Source organism: Somniosus microcephalus, chromosome 1 (assembly GCF_052327205.1).
Source record: "Somniosus microcephalus isolate GS21.2 chromosome 1, FLI_Smic_1.0, whole genome shotgun sequence".
NCBI lineage: Eukaryota > Metazoa > Chordata > Chondrichthyes > Squaliformes > Somniosidae > Somniosus > Somniosus microcephalus.
The window spans coordinates 35,570,155-35,590,202 of record NC_140987.1 but is presented as its reverse complement, the minus strand read 5'-3'; the positions used below and the strand labels follow the sequence as shown (position 1 = coordinate 35,590,202).

Below are 20,048 nucleotides of genomic sequence, written 5' to 3'. Positions count from 1 at the left end.
TGGCGTCGGAAAGTTTTCGACGCCATACACGGACTTTCGCATCCTGGTGTGAGGGCATCGCAGAAGTTGCAAGCATCCAAGTTCGTCTGGAGAGGGATGCGCAAGAACATCCGCGACTGGGCGAACACATACGTGGTTTGTCAACGAGCCAAAGTACAACGACACGTCAGGACCCCCTTGGCCACCTTCGAGGTACCGGAACGTCGGTTCGACCATGTCCACATCGACCTTGTGGGGCCACTCCCGCCGTCGCGGGGTTTCACACACCTTCTGACGATGGTAGATCGCACGACGAGATAGCCAGAGGTGGTTCCCCTGATGTCTACCACCTCTGCGGATGTCGCTCGAGCCTTTATCTCGTCATGGGTAACACGCTTTGGGGTTCCGATGGATATTTTGTCCGACCGCAGTCCACAATTCTCATCTGAGCTTTGGAACGCGGTGGCCTCAGCCTTAGGCACCAAACTCCATCGCACCACGGCCTACCACCCGCAGGCGAATGGGCTGTGTGAGCGTTTTCATCGTTCATTGAAGGCGTCGCTCAGGGCCAGCCTCCTGGACGCGGCATGGGTCGATAAACTGCCTTGGGTTATGCTGGGGTTGCGCACGGCGCCAAGAGGACCTGCAGGCTTCGGCCGCGGAAATGGTTTACGGCCAGCCGCTCCGGGTACCAGGCGAATTCCTGCCATCCCCTACACAGCCGTGGTCCACAGCCAGTCAGCGGGAAGCCCACCAGGAAGCGGCCCAGTGCTTCCGGCCAGTTCTAACGTCGCAACACGGTTTTCCTGCCTCCCACATTCCAGTGGAGTTGATGAAGGCCAAATTCGTGTTCGTTCGTCAAGACGCCCATCGCAGCCCGCTGCAGCCTCCGTATACAGGTCCTTTCCGGGTTTTACAGACAGGGGCTAACACTTTTTTGGTCGACCTCGGGGGCAGGCCGGACCACATCTCCATCGATCGCCACAAGCCCGCGCACTTGGACCTTGAACAGCCCGTCGAGCCCGCTCAGCCACCACGTAGGGGTCGACCGCCGGCTGCTGCCCCACCTGGCCAGGCCGCTATGCCCTCCAGCTCACCAGCTGCTTAGCGTTTTCCTCTCCGGGAATTTAGGAGTCGTTCAAACAGGCTTGTCCGGCCTCCTCTGCGATTGACTTTCCTTATTAAAGACAATTCTGGGGGGGCGTATGTGGCAAAGCCACCAAGAGACTCTTGCAGTAATGTATATAATTGCCTTTAACAGGGGCTTGTTACCTTTAAGTGTTTGCTCTGTATAAACAGCGCGGGTTCGGGAAAACGGCGATCCAGCGCGATGATGTCATCACGCAGGTCACGTGACGTTCCCAACGGCGGGAAACATGATGACGTCATGACGTCAGAGGGGAGAGGTGTCCCCCCTCAATCCTCGTGGAACCAGTTGGTGTACAGACCTGTATAGAGTTTCTCCTGCGTTTTTGTTTGTAACTTTTACTAGTGCATTAAACCACGCTTGGTTAACTGCTAGTTTCAGTCTCAGTACTTTCGTTAGAAGTTCAAGCACTCCTACATATGTACCAATTAGTTCATACGAACTTCCTTTAACTTGCATTGTCATTTCATCCTGATTCAGCCATCCTCGGTCATTTGTCATATTCAAAGTAATCAATGGGCTGAATGAAAAAAAAAAATGCTGGAGAGACTCAGCAGGTCAGGCAGCATCAGTGAAGAGAGAAACACAGTTAACGTTTCAGGTCGATGACCTTTCGTCAGAACTGGAAAAAAGCAGGAAATGGAACAGATTTTTAAACAAGTTTAGGGGCTGGGAAAGGGGGGAGGGGATGAAAGAACAAAAGCGAAGGTCTGTGATAGGATAGAAGGCAGGAGAGGGGTTAAGAGACATTAAGAGATAGTCAAGGCAAAAGGAGATGGTAATGGGATAGGTTAAGGAAAAAAGGTTGGCTCTCAATGAAGTGTAAATTGCGCTGGCAGAATGAAAGACAGCTGCCACGTGGCAGAGAAGAAAAAAAGACACAGACAAAAAGTGTGGATAAAAAATATATATACGATAGGGATCAAGGTTATGATCTGAAATTGTTGAACTCTAAGTTGAGTCCAGAAGGCTGTAAAGTGCCTAATCGAAAGATGAGGTGCTGTTCCTCGGGCTTACGCTGAGCTTCAGTGGAACAATGTAAGAGCCCGAGGACGGTGAGGTCTGAGTGGGAATGGGGCGGTGAATTAAAGTGACAGGCGACCGGAAGCTCGGGGTCCCCCTTACGGACTGAATGGAGGTGTTCCACAAAGCTGAATGGCCTCCTTCTACGCTGTAGACGTCAGTGGTTCTACGAGGAAGATACAGGGCCATGGGAAGAGAGCAGGGATTAGTATTGAGTTGCTCTAGCAAACAGCACAGACACAATGGGCCAAATGGCCTCTTATTGTGTGCTGCAAATCTCGATGGTTCCAAGCAAGAAACGTAACACGAAAATTAACTTTGTGTTGAAGCAGTGCCAGCTGATCTATTAATAGGCTCGAATGCAAACATGACTAATCAAAAGACAAACTGTGAATGCTGGATATCTAATTATAATATTTTTTTTAAAGGAACATTCTGGAAATACACAGAAGTAGAAAGATGAGTTAATGCTGTGGGTTTAGTCTGCTCAGATGAAGACTTCCACCCAAACATTACCCTCATTTTTTCAGATGCGGGCTGACCTGCTATCCATGTCCAGCATTTTCTGCTGTTATATTTCTATAAATACACATAGACTCATGAGTCATGGAGTTATACAGCACAGAAAGAGGCCCTTCGGCCCATCGTATCTGCACCGGCCATCAAGCCCTGTCTATTCTAATCCCATTTTCCAGCACTTGGTCCGTAGCCTCGTATGCTATGGCATTTCAAGTGCCCATCTAAATGCTTCTTGAATGTTGTGAGGGTTCCTGCCTCACATAGGAACAGCAGTAGGCCATTCAGCCCCTCGAGCCTGTCCCACCATTAAATTCGATCATGGCTGATCTGTATCTTGACTAGGGTTGCAAAGGGGTGGAAAGTTTCCGGTAAATTTCCGGTAAATTTCTGAAAATTTTCCACGGGAAGTTTAGCTTGGGAATTTTGGGAATTTTGCCCAAAAAAGCACATGCTAGCATAATATTGCTTTTTTGTATTTCTTTCTTTTTTTTCCACAGGTCCTCTCTTAAAATTACTAACAGAGATGGAATCTTAATTATTAAGGAATTTCTGAATCAATATATGTTTATCTTCTTACTTGGCTTGTTTTAATAATTACAAGCTTTGTGTGTGACTGTGAACAAATGTGTCCTGATTGGTTGGATGAGTGGATGAGCGATTAGCTCCCTCTATTTGTAATATTTGCATATCGAATTGTGATTGGCCTGCAGGCATCTGTAAGACTGCTATAGTTTTTTTAAGATCCAGGTTAGGGGTCCTGAGGGAAGTCATTTTGTTTTCTGCTGATGTTGTGATGATGCAGTAAGTAAATCAGACTTTATACCAAATAAACCAGTTACTTGTTGAACTCTGTTGTCCTTCAATTTAAAATATACAAAATAATACACTATTGGTGATGTAGCGTCGTGTGTGTACAGGTCATGCTTCCATCACATGGAGCATCAGCAAAAATGTACTCACCCTGTTGCAATCGTGCTGATCGACCGCAGTTCGACACAGAGATGAATGCCCTTTATTTCTCTGCATAGAACAATGCCACGTTTACCGTCGGATGTGTGGAAGCATTTTACCCCAGGCATTGGAAACACATGTGCAAACACTGTAGAAAGCCATATGTAAAGAATGCCACAAAGATGCAGCAGCATTTATCCAAATGCAACAACTTCACTCAAAGCTCACAGCAGTCAGCCCAGAGTTCCTCTGCCTCCATTCAAGAAGATGATGGTTCTCATTCAGCATCAGGCTCCTTATCATCAGCAACTCCTGGCCCACTTGGAAGGTTCTTTGATACAATGGATAACCATAGCCAGAAGAATGCAGATGAGTGCCTTGCTCGAGCTGTATATGCAACAGGCTCACCCCTCATGCTCACAGCCAATGTGTACTGGAAGAGATTTTTCAATGTTATTCGCCCTGCATACTGTCCTCCCACCAGACATGCTTTGTCTACTTATTTGCTGGAGGCTGAGTATAACAGAGTCCAAGGAAAGCTCAAAGAAACGATAGCGATGGCAGACTGTGTTGCAGTTATCTCAGATGGGTGGTCAAATGTACGAGGGGAGGGCATCATAAACTACATCGTCTCCACTCCTCTACCAGTGTTCTTCAAGAGCACAGACACGAAGGACAACAGACACACAGGCACATACATTGCTGATGAGCTGAAAGCGGTCATCAACGATCTTGGATCACAAAAGGTCTTTGCAGTAGTTACTGACAATGCTGCAAATATGAAGGCTGCTTGGGCTCAAGTGGAGGAGGCCTACCCTCATATTACGTCTATTGGGTGCGCAGCTCATGGGCTTAACCTGCTCCTCAAGGACATCATGGGTTTGAGAACCATGGAAGCACTGTACAAGAGAGCCAAGCAAGTTGTTAAGTATGTCAGGGGAAAACAGGTAGTTGCAGCAACCTACAACTCCAAGCAAATGACAAAGAACAAGAACACCACACTGAAGCTGCCCAACAACACTAGATGGGGTGGTGTTGTCATAATGTACAACAGCCTTCTGGAGGGTAAGGAGTCGCTGCAAGAAATGGCAATATCCCAGTCTGGGGATATGGAAACCACCATCAAGAAAATACTGCTGGATGATGTGTTTTGGGAGAGAGTGGTTAGCAGCCTTAAACTACTCTCACCAGTAGCATCTGCAATTGCTCAGATTGAAGGAGATGACGCTGTCTTGTCAGATGTTCTCAGGCTTTTTACTGATTTAAAAGAACAAATCAGCATTGCCCTACCCACACCCCTGCTGCTCAAAGCAGAGGAGAAGGCAATTGTTCAATTCATACAGACGCGTCAAGAATTTTGTGTCAAGCCGATTCATGCTGCAGCATACATGCTGGACCCAAAGCATGTTGGGAGACCAATACTTTCTGGAGAACAGATCAACAGCGTTTACAGTGTGATTTCTACCCTCTCACACCATCTCAATCTGGATGTGGGCAAAGTTCTGGGAAGTCTGGCAAAGTTCTCTACCAAGCAAGGTCTTTGGAATGGGGATGGGATATGGGAATCATGCAAGCATATCAGTGCACATACCTGGTGGAAGGGACTTTGTGCATCTGAGGCCCTGTCACCTGTTGCATCGGTGATACTCCAAATCCCACATTCATCAGCGGCCTCTGAACGAAACTGGTCACTTTTTGGGAATACGCATACTAAGGTGCGCAACAGGCTGACTAACAAGAGAGTGGAGAAACTGGTGGCTATCCGGGCGAACCTACAACTTATTGAGCCAGATACAGAAGTGTCCACCACACAGCTAGACACTGACACAGAGGAGGAAATGGACACGTCAGAGCCAGAGTCAGAGAATCAGGAGGAGCAATGAGGAGTAGAAGACTCAGAAGACTCATGAGTAGAAGACTCAAAGGAACAAAATAAGGACAAATTACAGGCTAAATAAGCTGACGCTCTTTTTATTTTATTTTAGATGGGTCTTTTTTGTGGGGGTTCAATAAAGTTCAAAATTATAACCTAAATAAAGTTTTGAAAGCCTGTTTTTATTTGTATGGAACAGTATGTCTATTTTGACGACAAAGATAATATAAGGGTCAGAGACAAAAACCATCAGTGTGCAAAAAAACTCAAAATTCCCATAAATTCCCATAAATTCCCCAAATTCCCATAAATTCCCGAAAATTCCCATGGAAAGTTTCCTCTTTTAAAAATCCCCAGAATTTTGCAACCCTAATCTTGACTCCATCTACCCGCCTTGGCTCCGTAACCTTTAATACCCTTACCTAAAAAAAAATCCATCAATCTCAGTTTTGAAATTTTCAATTGACCCCCAGCCTCAACAGCTTTTTGGTAAGAGAGTTCCAGATTTCCACTATCACTTTGTGTGAAGAAGTGCTTCTTGATATCACCCCTGAATGGCCTGGCTCTAATTTCAAGCTTCTGGACTCCCCCCACCAGAGGGAGTAGTTTCTCTCTATCTACCCTATCAACTCCTTTCATCAGCTTAAGCACCTCAATAAGATCACCCCTTAATCCTCTATGCTCAAGGGAATACAAGCCTAGTTCTGTTAGTGACTGGAAGAAATTTGGCCATGCGCTAATATTAGGGTAAATTGGGCGATTCTGCTCCCACCTACACTATTCACTGTCCCGCCTTTGTGTCATCAGTGGCGGGTCAGGTGGGAAAATGTTTTTTTTTGACAGCATGCTGTCAACCCGCCGCCATGCGCCTTTCCCAATGTCGAGTCTGCCAACGCTGAGCAGACCCGACTGGCAGTGGTGGGGAACCCAATTGAAATCATTAGCTTGTAGTTGACAGATGCTTAACAGGCTTTTTTAACTTACTTTTTGACTTTAACTTCTTTACCACGGGAACCAGATTGTTCAGGGACCACAGCTGTCAACCTGAGGTGCGAGTTCAGTGGCCTTTGTTCCAGCTAATTACTTGACAGCTTCAAATGTACCGTAAATGTAGGATTCGCAAAATTTCCACATTTCCCCAAAGGTTACTATTAATAAAAGGGACCCTGCGTGGACGTTTTAAAAAAAAGGGTACCCAAAGATGGCATCCGCACCTCGTGGCCAAAAGCCTGCAAGATTTAAAAGCTTGGACTCTGTGGCACAAGCAGCTTTTGGGGAAATCGAAACCTAAAATGCAGTTTCTGTGAAGAAGGACTTTTGTATTTTGAAAAGCAGACAGCAGGACTTTGAATATGCATTAAGCCAAATTGTAGACAGACCAAAACCAGTTAGGCCTATACTTGAGGCCATCAAGTTGTTTGCATCTATAATCGGAAACAGCTTAAGGAAGCCATCAAGGCTGGACAGGCCGATTAAGATGCATTAATAACAATACAGCTCAGACATCAGGCCATTAGGTGCGATCAACGGCCATCTAAAAACAGTTAGTTTAGATTGCTACAAATATTTAAACTAGCCTGCCAAGATTGGGACAATGAACTAACCTGATATGGCGCGCAGATAAGGGCCATCCGAAGGAGTATAATTGTAGGCCCACCGGTGACCGACGCTCTCTTGCTCCTTGCCCTCGTGGCTGTTGCTCTTTTTCCCCCTCCCGCGCTTGCCGCCTGGCCACTGCCCGTGTCTTTCCCCAGCCCATCAGGGACACCCGGCATTGCACCAGGCGGACACGGACAAACCAGGCCAGGTGAGGCGGGACGAGACGAGGTGAGGTGAGGTGAGATGCGATGAGACGAGACAAATTGGGAGAGGATTGAAGAACGCTTTGAATAATCGGGCCTTCAATTCAGCCGGCCTATGACTATCTTCATGCAAACTCCAACTGCCGCCTGAGGAAGAGGAACCATCATCCCTGCGAAGTAAAGTACCCAAGCAAAGACTTTAACCTTGGGGTACTTTCGCCTGGACGACGCCCTTGCAGTGCCCCGAGACCACGTGATGACGGCAGGCCCCAGAGAGCACAAAGAGCGAACCCCAAGCCCCAACGTTGTTTGAGCTCAGCAGATTTTGACTCGGTGAGCATGAATTCTGGCCCCTCATAGCTTAATCTAGTTAGGTATAGGGGGTGGGATAAGGATAAGGGGATTGTTAATATAGTTTGTTTTCCCTCGATGTGCCGTGTGTTCCCCATTCCCTGTATAAGTATAGTTATTTTGTATTTGCCTGTAATTTTATGCTAGTGACTTCTCGTAAGACTGTGTTATTTTCTGTTTAATAGAATCTTGGTTTTCTTACATCCAAACCACCTGTCTACTCGAGTCTTTTTCTGTATCGCCGCCTGTACCTAAGTCCAGTGTCTAGAACCCAGGGGCGTAGGAGTGATTCAAACCGCTCACAGTCAGGGGCATAACTGACTGGGCGCACGCGCCAACCACACCACCCCCTACATAAACGCTCCCACCTGACAGATCATCACTTGCCTCAGCCACAAGCTATTTCTCAGTCCATTTCCAACACGAATTCTGTAGGCTTTCCACTTTCTACTCTCCATCCACTCTCACCTCAATGGAAGAACTCTCTCAACATTGACAGAATGCTTCTGTCATCTCTACTTCACCTGCTATCTCTCCATCAACATGGGTGCTCTTTATACTGTCTCACCTTGGTCCTCAGAATCTGACTACTATCAGCCCCAACACCAGCAGCACCAGGCACACCAGCAGCACCAACAACAACACCAACCTTCTCCGCAATCACCTTATGCTGCATAGGGCAGAGGGCATCAGCACCCGAGCACACTGCTGCCTGGGAGGCCAGGGATGGCCTCACCATGGCCAGATTTATTTCACTTAACGCTGCACACCCTGGCTGCCACATGATGTGCCAGGTTGACACCACCCCACACCAACACCATAAAGCATCCCTACAATGTCCAAGCCATTCCTTTCACACTAATCAGTATTGTGGGGTACCGTTATGTCTCAATATTCACTGCAACTCACTAAGCCACTTCCAAAGGTGTACAAAATCTGTCCAAGAATGCAAAGTGTTGAAAATAAAGATGCCTGTGTTTGACACCAGGGGCCGTGTAGCCTGGTCCTGCTCCTACTTCTTGTGTTCTAATTCTGTGTTAGATTTCAGGAGATGGTTCTATTCACAGGGATTAGTGGAGACCTCGGGAACAGGCTGCCAGCTAGGAGTCCTTCAAGAGTAAATTGGGCCTGTTCCTGGCTGGGGTGGAGATCACCTCTTACAGAATGTAAGTACTGCAGGAAATACAGGGACAGAGTGATCTCCTGGACGAGTTTCGATTGCATAGATGGGTCGGAGAGGAATTTCCCAGATTTTTTCTCCAAAATTGGCCATTGGGTTTTTTATCTAGTTTTTCGCCTCTCCCGGGAGATCACATGGGTTCGGGTGGGATGGAGAGTGAAAGTAGATTTGAGGTTAGGATCAGATCAGCCATGATCTTATTGAATGGCGGAGCAGGCTCGAGGGGCCGATTGGCCTACTCCTGCTCCTATTTCTTATGTTCTTATTAACAGAAACTTTACATGAACATTGCATAAAACACCCAAGTGGCTACCCTTGTGTGTTGTTAGTTGGTATGATTGCACTAGGATGAGGGTGAGTGTGAGGTGGGGGCTAGTGAGATGGGGATGTGATAATATAGATAGAGAGGGATGGGTGGAGGTGCAAGGTAAGTTGGTGTGAGTAAGGATGTGCAGGAGTATGGTAGGGAAAACAGAATGATGGGGATGTGATGAGAGGCACAGCAGGATGAAGGTGAGTGTGGCTTTGTACTAATGTTTCGTGATATAATGAGATCATTGAAAGGTTTGCGCCACTGCACCCAGGTCCTCCTGACAACATCCCTGCTTGTGCCTTCCTCTGCGATGTGCAACCAGGCTGTGTTGGTCTCCTGGGGCAGTCTCTTCCGCCCATGGAAAGGGAAGAGGACGTCCGTGCGTGCTGTGACTCATGGGAGTCATGGGAGAGCCTGGGTGCCACCCTGCACCTCTGTGCAGTGATTGTCAGTGTTTGCAGCACTTCAATGCTGTAGAACACTAACAGCACAAGTGTCAAAAGTAAGGTGGCTGTGGTCCCTTTAAGGAAACCGGCTCAAGACGCATCATGAATGACATCACCAGACCCGCTCCTTTTCATTGGGCTGGGAAATGCGCTGGGCAGGCTTAACAAGCCCCACCGAGGTAAGTTCATTTTCCAGAGCGGGATGGAGCCAGCACCGGACTGCCAAAGCGAGCAACATCTTGGCCTTTGCCTCCTACCTCCGAACCAATATCCAACCCAAGTCAAAAGGCTACCTCCAATTCCGTGCGTTCTCAGTTTTGCTAATAATCTCTTGTGTGGAACCTTATCCAATGCCTTCTGGATGTTAAACTGACAGGTATGTAGTTACCTGGTTTTTCTCTCTTACCCTTCTTAAATAATGGAGTGACAATAGAAAATTTCCAATCTAACAGCACAATTCCAAAATCAGGAGTGCTTTGAAAGATTATAGCTAACACCTCTGCAATTACCACACCTACTTCTTTTAATACTGTGGGGTGGAAACCATCAGGTCCTGGAGATTTATCAATCCTAAGTCCCATTATTTTCTCCATTACCATTTTGTTACTTATATTGAATCATGCCAATTCATATACACGACAACTGCAGTCAGCAGTACTGCGGAGGGGTTATATGGAACTGAAGATGCTATGATGATAAATTCATGTTAACTTATCCTGTGATTTGTTTAATTTATTCAGGTTTCTTACCAGCAGCACATGCTCCAGTATACACAGCTTCAAAGCACGGAGTACTTGGTTTCACTCGGTCTCTTGCTGTAAGTACTGTAAATGGTAACAGCTGATCATCTGGTACTATCAGGGCAGGTCATCATATTCTACAATGGTTTGTGAAGCAACAGCTACCTCAGCAGCAATGATTACATGGAATTACTGGAAACTTACAGCATAGAAACAGGCCATTTGGCCCAAGTAATCTGTGCCGATATTTATGCTCCACACCAACCTACTTCATTTAGCCCTATCAGCATATCCTATTCCTTTCTCACTTATGTGTTTATCTAGCTTCCCCTTAAATGCATCTATGCTATTGGCCCCATGTGGGAGCGAGTTCCACATTCTAACCATTGTTTGGGTAAAGAGGTTTCTCCTGAATCCCCTATTCAATTTATTAGAGGTTATCTTATATTTATGACCCCTAGTTTTGCACTCCTCCACAAGTGGAAACATCTTCTCTATGTCTACCCTCTCAAACCCCCTTCCTAATTCTAAAGACCTCTATTAGGTCGCCCCTCCGCCTTCTGTTTTCTAGAGAAAAGAGCCCCAGCCTATTCAATCTTTCCTGATAGATATAACCTCTCAGTTCTCAGTATCATTCTTGTAAAAAATAATGAGTAGGGCAAAATTTAACTCAGCCACAAATCACCTGTCAGGTACCAAGAAAAGATGATGAATTTGGTTGCAATTTTCCCCCAAATCCCATTGCAGTGGTAATTCCAGGCACTTCACTGTCTCAAACAAACCTTTCCCTTGAGGTCAATCACTCAAAAAAACCTGCATTGAAGATCTACATTTCATTATCTTGTTTCTGTCATCCTAGGATGGATAGACAAGGGAAAGATTGCCAGAGGTATAAAGAATACAGCAGAGGCTTTGATTGACGTGCATACAGAGTTACCTTCATATAAGGCAACGTGCTCGAATGACAATCTGCACTACAGTGTGGTGTAGCCCTGATGACACACTGCCCACCTTGAGAGTCTGACACCCCACTGGAAGGGTAGGATTGGCGAATTTAACCAATAAACTCATACATAGTCTAGGTAAATTTGAATATACTGGGCACCTCCCATTCACTACCACTGTACAGAATTTAGCAACCAACCATAATAAGTACAAAATGCTGACTAAGGGATAAACTTTACCCCACTTTATACATTTCATTGCTCAGCACATTAATGAGAATCAATCCAAAAGCAAAATACTGCGGATGCTGGAAATCTGAAATAAAACCAGAAAATGCTGGAAATACTCAGCAGGTCAGGCAGCATCTGTGGAGAGAGAAACAGCGTTAATGTTTCAGGTCGATGACCCTTCGTCAGAACTGGAAAAAGTTAGAGATGTAACAGATTTTAAGCAAGTGCAGAGGCAGGGAAAGTGGGGGAGGGGAGTAAAGAACAAAAGGGAAGGTCAGTGATGGGTGGAAGGCAGGAGAGGTTACATGACAAAACATATGATTGGCCAAGGCAAAAGGAGATGGTAATGGACCAAGTAAAGAAACAAAAGATGGGTCTTAGAGGAGGTGTAAATGGGAATGGCAGAATCTTCAAAAGCTGCTGTCTGGAAAAAATGGGGGCAGAGGTTATGATCTGAAATTGTTGAACTCAATGTTGAGTCCGGAAGGCTGTAACGTGTCTAATCGAAAGATGAGGTGCTGTTCTTCAAATGACACCTAAAACCAGCAACACATGTTAGAAGCTAAAACATGCGTGCATAAATATTCCTTTTATTCTTCTCTGTCTGTAATGGTACTGACCTGGGTTGGTGAATAGTTCTCTTGCTGCCTCATGGTACCTCCTTCAACTGAGCAAGTGGGGGCCATTTGACTGTGCGTGGATCATTACAGCTGAGCCTAATGTTGTCGTCACCTAGCGTGCATGTGCACGCACACGCATTTTCCAGCTGAAGCCAGTCAATAGCAATCACGAGCACTGAGGCCGATTATAGATCTCCCAATGCTGAGGTCAACTAACTTAGCACACAGGTCAAAGGTTAAACCTGGGACTTTTGTGTTCTGTGTCGCTCAAAATCATGAGGGCGAGCGCACGTACCCACTGGGAGATCTGTTTGATAGTACTTAATGAATGATTGCAGAATGTGGGATGCTATTAATTGTTGAGTTTATTCATTCACGCTACATTAGAGCTTCGACTGAAGCAGACTGAATCAATGAAATGTGAAGCTGTGAGCCAAGAGCAGTTTCAATAGAAACATCTTGCCTGGGCAGGAAGGGACGGAATCCTCTAGGGATCACGTCACAACCTTCCTCGCTGCTGATTCTCTTGCTTGTAAGCAATGCAAATGGTCACAGCGTTCTTTCATTAAGCGCATTACAGAAATGTCACTCAGTGCTGCCTAATGTCCCCCGTAAACTGCACTGCCTCCTGCACTGCCTGCCTCCCCCAATGTGTAGGCACGGTGTCCACAAAATAGAAGCCGGTGAGCGGCCTGCGCAGGACCTTGCAGATGACTGCGCGGCCGTGCAGCTTAGCGGGAGTGTTGGTGCTGGCCACCTTTCAACACTCAACTGTCTTCAATGGGCCGACATTGAGACCTGCAGCGCTATCCATCATTGGAAACTGTGCGCTATAATCGGAGTTACTGAAAGCTCAGGGCACTGATGAGCAGACCCCCACCGGGCATTCTGGAATTCAAAGGTATAGCCGGTAATTTCATTGAAGTTGCTTGTGCTGCACCGTCTTAACTTTGACGGCAGTGTGGCGGAAACTCCATTTACGCATGAATAAAATAGGGTTTACCTGCACTTTAAAAAAAAAAAAAATCATTTATGGGATGTGGGCATCGCTGGCAAGGCCAGCATTTATTGCCCATCCCTAATTGCCTTTGAGAAGGTGGTGGTGAGCCGCCTTCTTGAACCGCTGCAGTCCGTGTGGTGAAGGTACTCCCACAGTGCTGTTAGGGAGGGAGTTCCAGGATTTTGACCCAGCGACGATGAAGGATCGGTGTAATATTTCCAAATCAGGATGGTGTGTGACTTGGAGGGGAACTTGGAGGTGGTGGTGTTCCCATGAGCCTGCTGCCCTTGTCCTTCTAGGTGGAAGTGGTCACAGGTTTGGGAGGTGCTGCCGAAGAAGCCTTGGCGAGTTGCTGCAGTGCATCTTGTAGATGGTACACACTGCAGCCATAGTGTGCCGGTGGTGGAGGGAGTGAATGTTTAAGGTGGTAGAGGGGGTACCAATCAAGCGGGCTGCTTTGTCCTGGCTGGTGTTGAGCGAGCTCCTTGAGTGTTGTTGGAGCTGCACTCATCCAGGCAAGTGGAGAGTATTCCATCACACTCCTGACTTGTGCCTTGTAGATGGTGGAAAGGCTTTGGGGAGTCAGGAGGTGAGACACTTGCCGCAGAATACCGATGAATTACAGTGCTGGAGCCCGAGCACATTTCCAGCCTATATTTACGTATTGACCCAGTTGTAGAATTATAGAATCATACAGCACAGAAGGAGGCCATCCGGCCCATTGTGCTTGTGCCGGCTCTCTGAAAGAGCTCTCCAAGTAGTCCCACTCCCCCGCTCTTTCCCCATAGCCCTGCAAATTTTTCCTTTTCAAATATTTATCCAATTCTCGTTTGAAAGATACTATTGAATCTGCTTCCACCACTCTTTCAGGCAGTGCATTCCAGAACGTAACTCGCTGCATAAAAAAATTCTCATCTGCCCCCTTGATCTTTTGCCAATTATCTTAACTCGGTGTCCTCTGGCTACCGCCCCACCGCCAGTGGAAACAGTTTCTCCTCATTTAATCTATCAAACCCCCTCAATTTTGAACAGCTCTATTAAATCTCCCCTCAACCTTCTCTGCTGTAAGGAGAGCAAACCCAGTTTCTCCAGTCTCTCAACATGACTGAAGTCCCTCATCCTTGGTGCCATTGTAGTCAATCTGATCTGCAGTGCACCCTCTCCAAAGCCTGTCTAGCATGAATCACTGGATAGTGATCAGTTGTGAGAACTCTGACTGATTTTCCCCCTCCCACTCCTTAACCCAATGGCGTTGATGACAATTGTAACACCCCAACTCACCACCCTTGAGATTTGCTAACAGGGATCTTCCTGATCTGATTAGTCAGACACTCACTGCATTAACCGATTAAGACATTGGAGGAGCGGAGGGGAGGAGCAATTTCTGACAAAGAGCTAACAACAGCCTTTCTTTCCTCCAGGAAGCTTCTAGACTTGGAAATTATGGAATACGAATAAACGCCCTGTGCCCGAGCTTTGTCAACACTCCAATTCTTGACACTATAAACCATGAAGAAAATCTTGGAAACTTTTATCAGTTCAAGGACACAGCCAAGAATTTGATAGATGTATTTGGAGTGCTCGAGTAAGTCATTATATAATCCTGTTACTGTGATGCTCTATAATCACCTCATAATAAATCATCAAATGATGCTGGATATTTTCCCCATTACCACCCCCTTTTGCCTTGCACCATCATCCCTTTTGTCTTTTAATCTCTCCTGCCTTCCACCCTATCACAGATCTTCCCATTTGTTCTTTCCTCCCCTGCCCCCCTTTCTCTGCCCCTGCACTTGTTTAAAATCTGTTACATCTCTAACTTTTTCCAGTTCTGATGAAAGGTCATCGACCTGAAATGGGCTGGATTTTCTCAATGGAGACGAGTTGGAGGCAGGACTGCTGCTTGTCAGGTCAATGTCCCACCTCCATCATCTCCTGACCAACCAGAGGGAATTTCCCCTGATTGACCTTGTTAAGCCCGCCCTGCAGGCTCAGCAGGCCAATTGGGGGGAAGTCACTGACAGAGCACATCAACGTCTGACGTGTTATCTGTCAAGACTTCTTGAAAGAAGAAATGTCAGCGTTTGACAGCTCTGTCTGTGTTTGACAGCTTCACATTCTCTGTAGTTTGATGAGGCCTTGTGTTCAGGACTCAACAAACCTTTCAACTTTGTAGATTTCAGATGGCTGTTGGGTCGGGGGACCCAACAGCCAGACTGTTAAATCGACAAGGAAGATGTTGGGCCTCCCGATCCAGGATGGATGAAGGCTGTAGGCAGAAAACAAGGTAAGTGAGCACTTTTTAACACTTACACTCACCTTCCATACTTACCACTCCACACTTGCATCCATCACTCACCTCTACACCTTACTTCCAGGTGCCTCCGACCGCCGCAGACCTCCTCCAAGTCTCCTCCAACCCGGCGGGGTTCTCCGAGGTCGGGAAGCCTTCACCTGTGAAGGTAAAATGGCACTGATCCTTTTTTCTGCCTGTTAACTACCTGCTAACAGGCAGTTAAAAGGACTAATTGCCTTTCCCACCTCAAGCAGACGGGACCTGAAGCAACACATCTTCCCGCTGTCACGGGGCCGTGCATTCACGGGGCCGTTTTGCTAGGGTTTCGGTAGTAGACCCAAGTGCAGGAAACCTATCCAAGGACTCGAGACCAGGTAGAACTTGAAAGATGCTTCCTTGAGACTCGACTACATAGAAACAGGGTAACACTCGAAAGGCAATTCCTTGAACCTCAAAAACACAGAGAGACTCAAGAGAACTGCTACCTGCAGGCAGGCGAACCCAGGACTGAGCAAAGAGGACAGGAAACAGGAAGCTTAAATACAGGCCAGAGTGGTCACGTGACATAATTAATCAAATGAGACAGGAGATAAATACATTAACAAGACACAGGTGAGTCCAGAGGCATAGAGACAAAACAGGGACAAAACCAAATGTATTTGTTTAATGTTTTTTTTGGGTCTATACAAAAAGAGGGGGACAAAACCAAACAACTTTATTAACTAGCCTGATTACTCTAATGAGATCAATTACTCGAGAAACAGGTGAGGAGAGGGGCCCAAAGGCACGGCAGCAGCGCACCGAAGCCTCAAAAACCGCCCTCAGGCGGCGAGCAGAGGGAAGTGCCGCTGAAGCCGTTACAGCCGCCTCCTGGCAAAAGGGCACGGAGGCGGGATGGAGGCAGGTTTGCCATCCGCCCCCACTTTCTGCTACTTTACCGGCAGCCCCGCCTCCATGCCCGCCTCCTTGGGGCTGAGAAAATCCCGCCCGTTAACTCTGTTTCTCTCTCCACAGATGCTGCCTGACCTGCTGAGTGTTTCCAGCATTTTCTGTTTTTATTTCAGATTTCCAGCATCCGCAGTATTTTGCTTTTGTACTGGATGTTTTTTCATCCATTTCTCTAAGTCACTGGGATCGAAGAGCAATGGGGATAAAAACTGAAGGCTTTATCTCCAGCATCTCGCAGCTCCTGGGTATGGGAGCCCCTGATGAGGTGCACGTTTGCTCGTCAAGTACCTCCATACTCCGGATTGTGTCTTTGATCTGGCTTGAGTGACAGTTCTGTACCAAAGAGGGTTATAGAAACATAGAAGATAAGAGCAGGAGAAGGCCATTCGGCCCCTCGAGCCTGCTCCGCCATTTAATCTGATCAACCCTGTCCCTGCTTTCTCCCCATATCCCTTGATCCCTTTAGCCTCAAGAAATATATCCAACTCCTTCTTGAATATATTTAATGAATTGGCCTCAACTGCCTTGTGTGGCAGACAATTCCACAGGTTCACCACTCTCTGGGTGAAGAAATGCCTCCTCATCTCTGTCCTAAATGGCTTACCCTGTAAAGTCTGTGGGTTGTTTAGTTAATTAATACACAGACTACCAGAGTAACTTAAAACAGGACTTTACTATTCGAAGGTCAGGGCGAATCTGCCCAATAAATCCTGACACAGCACTTATATACCGGTGTGGTCACCGTCGGTATTACAGTATACAGAAGCCAACAAAGTAGTGCAACACCTAAAGTAGTTCTCTTAAAGGTGGACGGTTACATACAATAGTTCTCTTAAAGGTAGACGGGTACATACACTACATACCGTGGTATCATCCGCAAACTTGATGATGGTGTTGGAACCATGAACAGCCACACAGTCGTGGGTGAAGAGGGAGTAGAGGAGGGGGCTCAGCACACATCCTTGTGGGGCCCCCGTGTTCAGGGTCAGGGGGGGGCTGTGTGTTTACCTAATTTGACAGACTGGGGTCTGTTTGTTAGGAAGTCCAGGGTCCAGTTGCAGAGGGAAGTGTTCAGGCCAAGAGTGTGGAGTTTGGTGGCCAGCTTGTTGGGGACGATAGTGTTGAATGCTGAGCTGTAGTCTATGAACAGCATTCTGATGTAGGTCTCTTTACCATCTAAGTGATTCAGTGCAGAGTGTAGAGCAGTTGTGATTGCATCCTCCGTTGATCTGTTTGCACGATAGGCAAACTGGTGTTGGTCAGGAGAGGCGGGAACACTGGCTTTGATGTGAGCCAGGACCAGTCTCTCGAAACACTTCATTATGATGGGTGTGAGTGCATCCTCTGCATCCTCTCCAAGGTCTTAACATCCTTCCTAAAGTGTGTGGTGCCCAGAATTGAAGACAATACTTCAGCTGGGGCCGAACCAGTGTTTTATAAAGGTTTAGCATTGATGTAAGCCCCCAAAGTGTGGACTGAGTGATATACACAGTCGACAACACTGGCTTGTTGTAAGAAAGACAGACCCAATAATTGAAGTAAAAACGGTTTATTCAGGCCTGGGGAGCTATGGCTCTTGCGTCCCAACACAAGGCTCCAACTCCACCGAATCTCTTGAGGTTTACACAGTTATACACATATTCCGAGACCTCCTACTCCAGAGGTCCAATCGATTTAAAAGTCTATACATTAATCACTAATTAGGTGTGCCTAACTTCTACAAGGTAACCAATAACATAAGTTTCACTTTTCACTGTATGGGCCTGTGGCCCCTCTGATTTCTTGGAAATGAGTCATCAGGTCATGTGATTTCTGAGAAACGAGACCCTCTCTCTCTTGACCACTACTGAGTTTCGTTTTTCCAGAAAAGGGTTATGTCATTGTCTCTTTTTGTAAGTTTCATCTCTCTAAACTGGTATGGTCATTTCTGCAATTAAACATACGAGTAATTAGTACATTTCATCTTTAAACATTTTGCTGCGCAATTGCGTTCTACTAAACGTGCCCTGTTACGCTCATTTTTAAATCTTACTTCAGTCCCTCCTTTTGACCTTTTGGACAATTGTTCCAAAACAGGTCAACATGCATGTCCACTGCCTGGTGTCTGCCAGAGCGTGCACTCCCTGGCCTTCTACCAGTCTAGGTTATACATGTATATGTCCTATCAATTGGGAGGCCGACTTCCCCCCTCTGTGGTATGGTGGTCTTTCCTCTACGGTGGGCTTTCCTTTAGGGTGGTCTTTCCTTTATGCACTCCTTCTGGTGTAACCATTCCCGGGGCCCCTTAGACCCTGCACTAATGGTTGAGGCTTTTCTGCTCAAGCCTGTCCCTCATTCCCACGTGGGGTGTGTGACGTGCCAATTCGAGACTGTCATCACACACCAGTCCTCATTCACCACCCTCCTTCTGCCACCCTCCTTCTGCCACCTCCATCTTACGGTTGGCCGGCCCGGTCTTTAATTACCATGCCCAATTAATCCCATATAATTTCAGGGCTTCCCATCGCATCTTACACCATTTGCCTTGGAGAGGCGGGGGAGTTGTCCATTCTTAACATCGCTACCTGCCCCTCCTCAGGCTCTACTTCCTTCACCGCACCAATTTCGGCCTTACTCATTCTGGCACAAAGGCGCTGGAGAAATAAAAATACACAATATATCAGAATAACAATCAAGAGGAATATCATTATGCCTTGTACCACCGAGGCGCCCACAGTCCCCGACCATCCTGGTCCCCAATTATCAAAATATGAGGAAGTGGGTGAGTTTCCTCTAATGTTGCACTAATGTCTTTCTGTTGTTTCTTTAAGCCTTCTTCTATTTTATGATAGTACTTAAAATTTCCTTCGTTTCCTGCCGTAACTTCTGCCAAGCTTCCTCTAACTTAGGAATTGCCTTTGGCTCTGGTATGACATAAGTTTCAACCCTTTTTAGTAAGTCCCATATTATCAAATGACCAGGTTTTCCTATCTGTGTAGGTATCTTTAGACCAAAACAACGGTTTGGTTGGGGAATGGTATAAGCCATATCTTGATATTCATATTTCTGTTCAATTGTGGTGACACAACAGGTCCCATTGTTCCTTGATGCTACCCAGGTCCAGTGTATCCCCTTGGGTGAACCTCGAGGGTGCAATTGGTAATTTTTGTAAATCCGTACTCGGATGTGTCTCCCTCGGTGGGGGGGTGTGTGCACACCCATGTCCTTCCCTTGTGGTGGCACCCGTCCACTACCACCCCCCTTTAGGTTTCATTCTTCTGTTTATTATCTTCATCCCTTTCCCAAAGCACCTTGGTAGGGACATCATGATATTTAACCCACTTTCCCTTTGTACTTCTCCTATATTAATCACGTCGTATCGGAGTTGTCCCCCTTCTGGGAATTGTGGGATGGCCAGTACAAAGCCAATCATCTTAGTCCATGGGGTCAGACAATCGCCTGCCCGGTATACTTGTCCCATTTTACATTCCTTACATAGGCTTTTATTTGTGTCAATCCAAGGTTCCAGATCCTTATTAGTAATCCAATCAGGGATCTGTTCATTATTTATTTGCCTCATGTTATGCTGAGCATTCAACAATAGCCATGAGCCCTACGTGGCACATATTAGTTCCTTATCGGTTTGGCGAGAAGCATTATTAAGTCTATCAATAATTGTATTGATTGTTTCTGCATGGGGGGCTAC

General features: G+C 46.6%; 1 protein-coding gene across 1 annotated transcript in view; it reads left to right on the top strand.

The window, feature by feature from the left end:
* The window catches only part of LOC147124027 (15-hydroxyprostaglandin dehydrogenase [NAD(+)]-like), a 164,771-nt gene that overhangs the window by 126,995 nt on the left and 17,728 nt on the right, over positions 1-20,048 (top strand). Inside the window, exons 5-6 of the mRNA XM_085977731.1 lie at positions 10,325-10,401; positions 14,541-14,704. Of these exons, the coding sequence (XP_085833857.1) occupies positions 10,325-10,401; positions 14,541-14,704 (241 nt within the window). The remainder of the gene's footprint in view (positions 1-10,324; positions 10,402-14,540; positions 14,705-20,048) is intronic.